Below are 13,757 nucleotides of genomic sequence, written 5' to 3'. Positions count from 1 at the left end.
ACAATAAGATTTATCTCAAACATAAACCTCTTGCCTAATGAACATACTCCAGAAGTTATATCGAAATAATTAAATAATATATACCTAGTAACAATGATAACATTGGTGTATGCAAGGCCCCCATTCAGTTGTTTTTGTGTGAGAAACTCTAAACTCGCACAAAAATAAACACAAGTATCTTTGATATTTTTTCATAGTTCAATGGGTACACTTTAATAAAATGTAATGTATTGAGTTTTTGAAATAAATCAAGTAATAATGACAATAAAGAGTGAAATGGTCTTTTGTTCCTCCAATATGTCCTCAGATGACGTCACGGTGCCGCCTTATTGATTGTTATATTATTCAGAGTTGTATTCAAAATTATTCACTGGAGTTCATCTCCGATTGGAACAAAATAGGTTTCAATTGTTTGCACTACAGAACCATACGTTTGTTTCAAATTTTGAATGTCTTCGTACAGAAGCAACTAAATGACGTCGTGGACCCTGTCTTTTAAGTCACTCGGTATTTAATATGTATACTTCTCAGTACTCATTACGATCCTCATATATGTTTTTATTCAATCCACGCTGAATAATTGGTAAAAATTAAAAAAGAATTACTCTCATCCTACTTTCTCTCCATTGTTTCACATTTTAATTATACTCAAGCCAAATTTCAAAAATGTCATATTTCTTTATTTCATATGAATCATTATTTTATGAGAATGTAATAGAAGTTGAATAAACATTTTTTTCCAGATATCACATCGAAGTGTTTATGAAAACCTGTGCTATGGCTTATTAGAAATGTCCAAATAATGCGGTTCATAAAACCTCGAATTCATCAATTTCTGAATAGTATTTTCGTTCAATTTTCCTTCATTATAACCTCTCTTTACATAATCTTTTCAGTCGTTCAGTTAGACCGGTACCTTGTTAATGATTTCTCAACATTTTTCAAGTATTTAGAACACTTCGCAAGTGTGTGAAAATAATTCGTTATTTTTAAAATACGACAGAAATATTTGGTAATTATATTTGCCAATTCCTCAAATACCTGGGAAATTTCATTATTGGTATTCTATTAGGATCCTACGATCTCAATCAAATAATCATTCGAATATGTGGAACAATTTTTCCATATATGTCATTAAAATTACTAGAACCTCTACCTGAAAATACATACATTTTTCTCTTCAATGTATATTGACTCATGGACAATACGTGAAATTTTCTAGATAAGCACATACCACTAACCACACTTTTATTTGCGTGAAAGTAGTTTTGTTTGCATGACAAACATTTTGTTTCACAAGCAAACAATATAGGAAGGAAATTTATTCACTTTTGAAGATTTCTTATTTGAATGACAGCATAGGTATGTTACATAAAACTACTGCATATAAAACTTATTTTCTATCATCTGTACCAGAAGTATAATTATTTTTATACCCTAATTTTTTGGAAACTCTTCTGTGAAATCAATACAAAACAAGCACTGTTTCCAAACACCACACTAGTAGTCTACCTCATTTACTGAAAACGCCAACTTGCTTGATAAAACTCAGGTCAAAAATACTGTTGTTTTTCTGCTACTTGGGATCTATCTGACTGTCATTTCTTCCAAGTCTCCGAAAAACACTGCACTGACGCGTATTATTCCAATACTCTTGTAACCTGCATACCATGATCATATATATTACATAATATCAAAATTCTTCATTCTTTATCGTTCTTACCTTCAAACTTTGTTGCATTTCTATACGAAATTTTCGTAGTTAGAAGCATCTTCAATGCGTAATATCACGTCTATTTTTTTATTATTCACTCTTGATGTACCATAACTCTGCCCATCTGAGCAACAAAGTGCTCTGAAAAATTATCATGCATAGTGCACGAGATTTTCCAGACAAGGCTGCTTGTACAGAGTCGCACTAAGGAACGACCGTTTTTGTAATAATATGCGGCTGAGTATAGGAAAGTTTTTTAGGTGTAGTTTTAGGATACAAATGTGCAGTTCCTTCAGCCGTATCAGTACTTGACATTTTAAAAATTTTGAACTCCAAAATACCGTATATGTACACACCACAGTCGACAAAACGGCAGTGTAACAATGAATTCCTTCAGCCACTTGCAGTTAAATCTGATTGGCCATCGTAAGAAAGCTTGTTTATTTCATCCAATAGATGCAAATGTGCGTGGTTATCGTGCTTTGATCACGCATCTATCTTTTTTTGGGTTACTTTGTTTGTTGAATGGATATATTTCAATTTATTTTTAATTGAGGTGTCTCGTGAAAAACCTTGCTTTTTATTTTTAACTCATTTTGACTGACCAAAATGTAGATTTTCCGTTATTGTGAAAATTTTCAATTTGTTCAAAGTTGTGGACTCATTTGAAATTCCAATTCCTCAGTTCATAAAATTTCTCTATTTCAGAATTCCTTTTCTTAGTGACATAATTAATTTTGAAAATATCCATGTTTTTATTATTTAGCAAAGTAAAAATGGTTGGGATAGTGAAAGACAGTTGTTGAAAGATGTTGATCTAGATCATAAAACTTCATAGAAAAACAAATCATTATCATATAGTATCATATCATCATAGAACATAAAAATAAAAAAGTTTCAAAACAATATTTGCTCAAACGGATCCACTATTAGTAACTCATTTTTTGTATTATTCACGCATTGTCTACATTATATTGAAATGTTTATTGAAGCTCAAGCGACTGGCTATGAATAAATATTCCATCACAACATATTGTAAAATGAGTTTCCAAAATAGCGAAGCAGATGGATTTTATGGAAACAAAATTTTAAGTGAAACATTTTTTCAGGATGGAGTTACAACATAACCAAACTCAATATGACGTAGAACGTAATGGTCAAATGTGGTATGGATCCAAAGATAGCTGCGTTTCTGTGAAAAGGTAAATGAAAAATATATTTTAGTTGAATAAGACAATCAGGCGAGAAAATAGAGTAAGATATAATTCATTGCTATATACTGCTTTTCTTTAATGTCTCCCCCCCTTAATTTTTTAAATGGGTCAACAAAATTAAAATTTGGGATAATGCAATTGATGCATGAATACTTTATTATGAAGTGAAATTGACAGATGAAACTTGCAAGATGGGGCCTGGGCGCTATTTGAGAAAAATTAAAAAAAAAGAGTCTTGTGAAACTCCTGACAAATACTTCACAACCCTAGAATATAATGTCAATATCTACAAAATGGCGGAACATTTAGTAATTGCCTGAATACATTGACATTTAACTACATAATATGAAGTAATAAGCTTGAGGTCAGTTCATAAGATGGTCGAAATGGTTGCTTTAAACTTCTTGACGTATGAACAGCCTATCCGATATTTCACGCTGAATATTTTCGAACACAGTAACGGCAATGTCTCAACAAATATTTATTATTCTCTACCGTATATCCAATATTGAAGCAGGTTCAGTTTCGTACACTTTTTGATTCAAATAGCCCCATAAAAAAGTCAAATGGTGTCAAATCTGGCGAGAGGGCTGGCCATTTTGTAGGACCTGGACGGCCAATCCGGGAAAAGGAGTATCCAAATAGTTTCTTACCTGTCTGGAGTAATGTGTTGGTACTCCATCTTGTTGAAGTACAATATCCATATTAAATTCATTAGGATTCGCTTCGACGATTTCAGTGATGAGAGGGTCAACAGTAGTTTCCAGCATATTCAAATACACATTTGATCAATAAATAGAGGTCCTGTACTATGGTTTTCCAATATTCCTACCCAAACGTTAATTTTTTTCTGGATATTGGGTATGTGTTTCCCGGAATATGTGAGGGTTGGTGTCACTCCAATAACGGCAATTCAGTCTGTGAATATTGCCGTTGAAAAAATGTTGAAAAAATTTTGTCTGGATGATACTTATTTCTCTTCAAGATTCTCCACACAGTAGAAGGAGACACCTCACAAACATTCGCGATGGAATAAGTAGACTGTTCAGGATTTACTACCATCTCACGGATGGACGGATGACCTGGGGGTTTTTGTTACGTACACTACCGGTAGTTGTGAATTTGCATACAAGTTCCCTCAAATATTTCTACTGATAGGACGATTCGGAAAATGTTCATTGAAAATCCCTTTGGTTTCGTGAAAGCTACGCGTCGCACCGTAAATTAAAATCGCTTCAATTATTTCTTCCAATGGACGAGAATTGACCATTTTAGAGATTGTTGACGCGGTACCTTTCTACTAGTAAAACCGAAAACTAAGTGAGAATATTCTAACTTAACAATGATGTTAATTGTCGTTAATTTTCGTTTTCATAAACACAAAATAATTTAAAGAACCTTAATGGGTTGTTGGAATTGCCATATGGCAGATGAAAAGGAATATTTCTAGAAATATTGATATTATTGTGTTTGTCTCCAGGATATTATTGAATGTTTCGCCATTTTGTAGTAGGTGAAAATATTGACTTCATATTCAAGGGTTATGAAGTATTTGTCAGGAGCTTCAAAATGATGTGTCACAAGACCCCCCTTTCCATTTAATTTTTTTCCCAGATGGCGCCCAGCCGCCATCTTGAAAGTTTCATCTGTCCATTTCACTTCAAATCAAAGTATTCATGCATTTATTTATTATCCCAAATTTCAATTTTTTGAGTTGACTCGTCCAAAAAATAAAAGGAGAGGGGGGCATTAAAGAAATACACTGTATAAAAATGACAGAATACTTAAACTCTCTGATCAAAGATGAACCGCGGTTACCTATAATAGTTTTGCACAATCCTTCGACCATCTAGTTAGTTATATCTTCTAGTGTAGCGTAGTGAAATGAATGATTAAATGAAAATTCCAATGGAACTAGCCTACACTATATGAAAATCCACATCAACATTTACTAGAATATATCATTGGGATTTTTACAATGATAGGTTTATAAAACCTGATTTTCACTATGATTAAACCATCAAAGTGAAAATCACAATAAATTATATGACCCTTCATGACCGCACAATAATTATATAATCATCAATGTGCTGGCAGTACGATTATATGGAAACAAAAAAAATCCATAGAAAAAGATCCTCCTCAATATTCCCCACTGTTTTTATGAAATATAGACATAATTCAATCAGTAGAGTATAGAATAATATCGCACCCCGACAAGAATAACTGAAACTGAGGGTAGGTACCTCAATTTCTTACTATACAATTGCATTTTTGATGATATGTGGACTGAGGTGAATTGAAATGAAATGAAATTGAAAATGAACAATGACTGGAAAAATAGAATTTTGAGTATGAATCACGAAAATTTATATCTTCATGTGTTTGATGATTTTTTTTAAAAAAACAAGCACTTATTCACGTTATTAATTTTGTTACCTCACAATTACTGTCTTCATTTTTTATATATACCTATTCTTTTGACAAAAATATTGCTCACTCTCCTAGTTGTCATGGAACCATTCAAATGAGATATTCAGTATAGTAAAACCTGTAAATTTCTTATCAGATACAAAAAGTATATTTGCTCAAAAAAGCAGGTCAACGATTTCAGACAGGATTATTATAATACATATACGATCTTCGTTATTGCTATTATTTTGTTGTGAAAAATCTTCATAGTGATTTTTTATATTCCAGCCGTGATGAAAGTATCATGTTCCAGTCCAGGGATCCCATCATGAAGCCGAATGAGACCAAGGATAAAAAATTAGAATCCAAAGGAGGAGGTCACGGTCATGGTATCTCAGTGGAACATCCGACGTCGTGAGTATTGTTTATTTTATAGCGATATCATAATAATATAAACAAAGTTAATCCTATGAAACAATCTATCAGTTACAGAAACAGTTAACCTGTATTATTTGAAATTGATAATATTTAATCGTTAGAAAAAATGTTAAAACACTCCAAGTGGAGAAAGCTCTATTATTTTGAAAATAATCAAAACTCTTTCAAAATGATTGCAACTGTAGATTATGACTTTGTTCCAAATAAATGAATACTTTAGACCTACACAATAACTTGAAATTTTTTGAAGCACATCTACGAAATGAAGTAATTCACAAAGACAAAAAAATTATAGAACATAGTTGACAAAATATATCAACAACATTTTCCAACATGTTTATTCATATTGAAACCTCTTGGTTTACGGAAAACAAGAATTTGATAAGCACAATTTCCACTCCTAAAAATTGGATCCTCACAAAAATTGACCAACAATAATTTTGGCCGTTGACAACAGAGAAACTCACCGGTATAAAAAGTTTCAGGAATTCGATTCCATCACGAATATTTGGAATACAAACGGAATAGAAAAATGTTTTTCGTATAATTCATCGTTCATATAACAGTATTTGTTTCGAAAAAATTTTCTTTCGTGTAATTCAATGTTTATATTAAAATAGCTGTTACGAGAGGGCTTTTTTTCCAATTTGTGTTTGACAGTTACTTCTTTCTCCTACAATATGGTTTTCCAATATTCCTGCCTAAACGTTATTTTTTTCTGGAAATTGGGTATGTGTTTCCCGGAAAACGTGAGAGTTGGTGTCACTCCAATAACGGCAATTTTGTCTATGAACATTGCCGTTTGAAAAAAATATACATTCATCACTGAAATAACTATTGTGGAGATAGGTAGGATGCCTTGCAAGCGTTTCCATCATGATTTCTCAGAATTCCGTTCTTCGATCAGGGTCATCTTCAGTTAAATGGTGTACCATTTTAAATTTGTATGGATGATACTTATTCCTCTTCAAAAGTCTCCACACAGTACCAAACATTGGCGACGGAATAAGTAGACTGTTCAGGATTTACTACCATCTCACCAATTATTTGCACTTGCTATTCTTCCGGAATGGAAGGATGACCTGGAGGCTTTTTGTTATGTACACTACCGGTAGTTGTGAATTTGGATACAAGTTCCCTCAAATATTTTCTACAGATAGGACGATCGGAAAACATTCATTGAAAATCCCTTCGGTCTCGTGAAAGCTACGCGTTGCACCGTAAATAAAAATCGCTTCAACTATTTCTTCCAATAGACAAGAATTGACCATTTTAGAGATTGTTGACGCGGTAACTTTCTACTAGTAAAACCGAAAACTAAGTGAGAATATTCTAACTTAACAATGATGTTAATTGTCGTACTGACATTTTTTTTTCGTTTTTATAAACACAAAATAACTTATAACCTTATTAGGTTGTTGGAACTGCCATATGGCAGATAAAAAGGAATATTTCTAGAAATATTGATATTATTGTTTGTCTCCAGGAAATTATTGAATGTTTCGCCATTTTGTAGTAGGTGAAAATATAGACTTCATATTCGATACGACGATTAAGAAAACGTGCATTTAACATCATTTCGGTTTCGTGAAAGTTGCGCGTCTTACCGTGAATAAAAAATCGCTTAAATTTTTTCTTCCAATGGACGAGAATTGACCATTTTAGGTTAACATGGTACCTTTCTATTAGTAAAACCGAAAACTAAATGGTAATATTCTAACTGAACAATTATGTTCATTGTCGTACTGACATTTTTCGTCGGTTTTATAAACAAAAATAACTCATCAGACCATATCGAATTGTTGGAATTGCCATATGGCAGATAAAAAGGAATATTTCTAGAAATATCGATATGTGTTTGTCTTCAGGAAAGTATTAAATGTTCCGCCATTTTGCATAGTAGGTGAAGATATTGACTTGATATTCTAGGGTTGTGAAGGAGACCCCTCTTCTATTAATTTTTTTCCCAGATGGCGCCCAGTCGCCATCTTGAAAGTTTCATTTGTCAGTTTCACTTCAAGATAAAGTATTCATGCAATAATTTTATCATCCCAAATTTCAATGTTTCGAGTTGTCTCGTTCGAAAAATAAAAGGGGAGGGACATTAAAGAAATGCACTGTATGTATATCAAGGCGACATAAATTAATCATGAAGAATGTGATGGAATTGGCCAATAATTGATGGATATCTATAACGTCTTCAAGTCAACCCTTTATTGTTACATTTTAACTGAATAGTTTACAAAACCGCATCACGTGTTTCGCTATACAATAGCATCCTCAAGCAAGCTCAATGTAAAGTTTAGTCTGTATGAAAACGCATGAAGAGTCTAATATATAGCAAAACACGTGTTGAGGTTTTGTAAACTATTCAGTGAAAATGCCAAAAATAAAGTGTTTCTAGAATAATTACAATTACAACAGTTAATTTATTAACTTTCTAATATTGATTTTTATTTTTATTTAAATTTTGTTCATCAATTCATTTCGAAATTCTTACTGTGTTATTTTCAGTTGCAAAAATGTAACAATCAAGGCATTGTTCAAAGAGTTGCCGTTGAAATGTTCAAAATAGCTTTCAGAAGATTGGGGTTGACGGTTATATGCACCAATTAGGTTTTGTATTTGAAAAATGTTTGTTGTGAACCAGCAAACGACAACCCTGAACTGCGATATCATCAGACAGTATGTAGTTAACGCATATCGGTCGAAATCGTCCCATAGGATCGATAACACCGTCGATTAGAAAGGCGACGATTTCATGAGTGAACCTCATTTCCGCAAGGTTTTGACTGTCAATGTTGCAAAATCAAAATCAACGTATCGAGCATTTTTCTGATTTTGTTGTTAACAAGATTACAAAATCTATCCATTATTTGGGGACGGAGTACCAATACAATAATATATAATTTTTGAACATTTTCAGAGGTTGTTTTATAGGAAAAATCAAAAAATAGTTCCTGAAAATATCAGAATTTTCCTTGAACTTTATATAGTTAGCCATTTTGCAGTCGAGGAGCAATGAACTGATATTGCACATTTTGATATTGAATAAAACTGGAAAATTTTTGTTTTCGGTATAATTATCAGTAATTATTTTTTTTTGCAAATCTAAATTTAGACTGTTAAAAAGCCCATAGATACAGTTGAAGTGTTGTTTTACCATGAAATTTTATCACAAAATGAAAATATTTTCTTCAAAGATAATATTTCAACACGATGTTTCAATTATTATGCTTATTTGAATATCGAATTGAATACATTTCAAAATTAAAACATATAAACCATAATTTTATTTGAGTTGCTTGTTCATCATTCTTCAATTCAAGAATGATTTCGAATTGAACTGACGTTCCATTTGATTTTTTTTACATGAAAATATTATCAACGAATTGGTGAAATATAACGTCAACTTGATAACTGAAGTTTCGTAATTACTACCAACAGTATATTTAAAACGAATGTCATGAAAAATGAGAAATGAAACTAACTGACGTGTTGAATGTGGCAACTCCTGCCAGCATTCTGTATTTGATCAGCATTTTTGACAGTATATCTGGAAAATTTTTGTTTTAGGTATAATTATCAGTAATCATTTTTGTTGCAAATCTACATTTAGACTGAAGTGATACAGATACAGTTGAAGTGTTGTTTTAACATGATATTTTATCACAAAATAAAAATATTTCCTTCAAAGATAATATTCCAACACGATATTTCAATTATCATTCTTATTTGAATATCGAATTGAATACATTTCAAAATTAAAACATATAAACCATCATTTTATTTAAGTTGCTTGTTCATCATTCTTCAATTCAAGAATGATTTCGAATTGTACTAACGTTCCATTTGATTTTTTTACATAAAAATATCATCAACAAATTGGTGAAATATAACGTCAACTTGATAACTAAAGTTCCGTAATTACTACCAACAGTATATTTGAAGGAATGTCATGAAAAATGAAAAATGAAACTGACTGACGTGTTGAATGTGGCAACTCCTGCCAACATTCTGTATACGATCAGCATTTTTGACAGTAGTGAGTATCAATCAATCAATGTCAATAGTAGTATACTTTGAAAAAGATACAAATTCAAGATGGCCACAGCTACAAAATGACGGATCACATATTTTTTCACAACTACCCCAATATGGGTTTCAAATGACACGGCTTGACTAGAAGAATAGTAGTACACTTCGAAAAAATGCAAATTCAAGATGGCCGCAGCTGGAAAATGGCGGATTATATGGTTGTTCACAACTACCTCAATATGGGTATCAAATGACAGGGCTTTATTAATAATATTGTAGTAGTATACTATGTAAATTTAGACCAGGAGCGAGAGCCTCTCAACTCTCCAACTCCTGATTCATTAACTAAACCTAAAAAAAAAGGTTTGGTAGTGCAGCCAGGAAACGACTGAGTCATCTCCTCAAGAGCGGAGTACCTTATGAAACTGCCTTGCACCAATTTCTTGAGGGGCGTACGGCAGGTGGAGGAACACACTTCCCATGGGCAGATTAGCAAACGTTTGCGCTCAAGTGATGATTCACTAAAACCATAGGCGAAAAAGCCCTACACGGATGAATCAAAGGCATCGTCAGGTGTAGCTGACGTACAAAAACCTTATATGGAAATGTTGTCGCGGGTATCAAGGTGGGAATCTTGCACCTTGACTAGTCGACTACTTCATTAACGATGAAACAGCAGCCTGCCCCGTTGGGAACCGAATCAGGTTTTTAGAGTTCGGCAGAGCCGTACTCTTACTAGCTGACCTGAAAGATCACTCACCATACAAACTAATCGGCTTCGTTAAGAAGCTGGGTTTATTTGGTGGAGTGTGGATAGGTGTGAGCCACAATAAACCCTTGCGGGTTGCGGTGGAGGATCGGAACACCCACTCACTTCAGACCCAACCTAACCTAACACTATGAAAAAGATGCAAATCCAAGAACTTTGTCAACTCAGAATCAGGATACCAGCATAGATCTTTAATCCAAGTCAATATTTTGTATCGGGTAGAGGACTGTGAGGGCGTTACGGCTAAAAATGAAACGACGTTAGCGATGCATCACCCAAATTAAGGCAAACTGTGTGGCATTGGGGTGGATGGTATAGATCAAAGGAAAACATTATTAAATCGTTGGATGTAGTATTTACATATTTACTAAGGTTACGCTACGCCCAACAATTTTATCATTTTTTTTATTTTTTTTTATCTGATCAATACCATAGATTGCTAAGGAGAGTGGTGTGATGACTGCTACCTAGGACCTGCCGAATTATTTTTCAGTTTTCAATACATGATCTACATCATCTACACAATCGCTATGGAAGAACTCACTGGACTTCTGCAAAACGTGTTCTCCGATATCTAAAAGTTACCATAGATGTAGGTCTAGTGTACAAACCCGATGACAGTGGTATGAAGTAATATGTTGGTGCTGATTGAAAAAATTCTACCGTTGACCATCGCTCATACAGTGGATACGTTTTTAAGCTGAATGGATGTACAATATGCTGGGAAGCTAAGAAGCAAAAAAAACCGTCGCTTTGTCATCTACTGAGGCGGAATATATGGGATTGACCAAAACTGCTAAAGAAGCAATCTTATGGCGACGATTTCTACAGGAATTGGGGTTTGAAGAACTCAACGTTGTCATAGTATATAACAATATATCTGATCTGAAATTAGCAGAAAATCAAGTGTTTCATGCCAGAATTAAACACATTGACGTTTGGCACCATTTCATACGTGAATCATTTCAGAACAAGCAATTATCTTTGCAGCATATCTCAGCTTAAAACATGATTGCTGATTTATTTACAAAAGGATTACCCCGTACCAAAGATCAGAAATGTACCAAGATTATGGGTTTGAATTAATTTTCAATGAACATGAGCATACGATGAATACTCTGTATACGATCCGCAGTCTTGACAGTAGTAAAAGTCGATCAAGTTTTTGAAGAATACGTCTATAATTTTGTATCTGAAGTAATCCTTTCACATATTTGTTGTTGATTGATTTTGGAGCCGTGAAGTGAAGTTCCTACAATAAGTATTTTTTTATTTTCACGTAACCTTCCCGATAACTCAGCGTCGTCCCTAACCTAACGTTACTGCCGTTTCGTCCTATGTTCAAACTAATACAATAACGTTTTTCTCATTTTTGATGATGATCTCCTACCACATAGTGGCTACATCTATCAATTCAAAAGGAATGTATTAATATAATCATGTGAATTATAACACAATTTATTACCTGAAATTACATGTAATGTTTCTTAATTTACAAGACCTGTTGAAAATGACTACCCCCTGCTCGGATGCAAGAATCCAATCTTCTCCTCATCGACTCCCGAACTATTTCAAAAACACCATGATCGTTTCTGATTGCGTTACACTCAGCAATTATCCGATTTCTCAAATCTTTCACATCTTCCACTGGAGTAGTATAAATTAGGAGACCCCATAGAAAATAATCCAAGGGGTTTAAGTCCGGTGATCGAGCAGACCATAAGTGAGGTTCACATCGACCAATCCAGAGATCTCCGTATGTTACTGTTAAAATTTCTCGAGCCAATATGCTAAAAGGCGCTGGTGCTCCATCATGCAAAAACCATATAGCATTCCTTGTAACCAATGGTATATCCTCCAGAAACTGAGATAGCGTTTTTTCCAAAAAGTTTCGGTATACCTTACCGGTGAGTCTTCCTGACAGAAATACCGATCTTATAAGGAAGTCACTTACAATTCTCACCCAAACGTTTAACGAGAACTGATGTTGAAAGCGATCTTCAAGCACCTCATGTAGATTTTCTTCAGCCCAAACATGGTTATTGTGGAAGTTCCTTATAGCATTTCTTGAGAAACTGACTTCAGTTGTAAAAAGAACAAGCGTCAGTAGTTGAGGGATTTGAGCCAATGTGCGCAAAAGCAATTGACAGAATGCAATACGTGAAAGAAAATCTGCAGGAAAAAGTGCCTGAACTCGTTGTATGTGGTATGGGTACAACAAATAGTCTCTAAGAATGTTTCAATTTGAATCGTTACTTACATTGAAAGTATTTGCAATTTTTCGAGTAAAGGTGCCTAGATCTTCTTCTATCATGACCAGCACATTCTCTTCTACTTCTAACGTTCTAACAATCATTGGCCTTTCTGATCCTCCATTTCGCTTCAATGCTCCTGTTTCACAAAATTGTTGATGTATATTTTGAAAGGTTTTTTTATCAGGCACATTAACATTAGGAAATCGTTCACTGTACAACCACCTAGCGTCCAATGAATTGCCATCAGCAAGTCCATAAATGAAATTCTTGTCATCCATCTCTGAGTTACTATAGCCATTCATGATAGAGGTCTTCACTAACAAGACTTCAAATATTAAACACAGAAAATGACAAAGTCAATCAGTTTCAACCTATTCGACACATACAAATGATACCTTACGAGACACACTATTCAAATTGAATGTCTGCAGACGTTTTTAGTAATCGGAATGTTGTTGATAGGTACCAACGGAATTGTTAGATTTTGTATTACTTGGTAGGTCCACTGTAGTACGCTATACTTTCATTTCCACTACATTAATAATTTTAAAATTACCAAAATTGTTATTGTTGAAATTATTTTTCACTCCGTATCTTCGAAACAAAGCGCTCTATCAAAAAGCATCAAAGGACAAAATATCCTTATAATAGTCCAAGGAATAGTCCCCTAATTTTTTGCTGCATGTTAAATAAACACCCTGTTAAGAAAAATTGTTTGCAATCAAACTTTGTGAAACTTACCAAGCTAATTCTTGTTAAAGTAAATTATTCCTACCTACTTGAAAATACCGCTAACCTTAATTTCAATTCAATATTCGTAGAAAGTTGGTATGATATAATTTCAATAGAATTACTTCTGTGTTCGTTTCAGTATATTTGCCTAGTACTCTCCAAGTTTGTTCAAAAAATATTTTTCA

At 33.5% G+C, this 13,757-nt stretch overlaps 1 protein-coding gene across 6 annotated transcripts in view; it reads left to right on the top strand.

The window, feature by feature from the left end:
• The window catches only part of LOC111507317 (neutral amino acid uniporter 4), an 89,311-nt gene that overhangs the window by 46,251 nt on the left and 29,303 nt on the right, over positions 1 to 13,757 (top strand). For 5 of the 6 annotated variants that reach the window (XM_023162610.2, XM_074171813.1, XM_023162611.2 and 2 more), the window contains exons 2-3: positions 2,824 to 2,916; positions 5,629 to 5,754. In XM_023162610.2, the coding sequence (XP_023018378.2) occupies positions 2,824 to 2,916; positions 5,629 to 5,754 (219 nt within the window). The remainder of the gene's footprint in view (positions 1 to 2,823; positions 2,917 to 5,628; positions 5,755 to 13,757) is intronic. The other variant, XM_074171812.1, reaches the window with a different exon arrangement.

Source organism: Leptinotarsa decemlineata, unplaced genomic scaffold (genome assembly GCF_025532065.1).
Source record: "Leptinotarsa decemlineata unplaced genomic scaffold, Ldec_3_MD MMD2_tig00000035_RagTag_RagTag, whole genome shotgun sequence".
NCBI classification, from domain to species: Eukaryota; Metazoa; Arthropoda; class Insecta; order Coleoptera; family Chrysomelidae; genus Leptinotarsa; species Leptinotarsa decemlineata.
The sequence above is the reverse complement of the archived record's forward strand: the minus strand, read 5'-3'. Positions and strand labels throughout refer to the sequence as shown.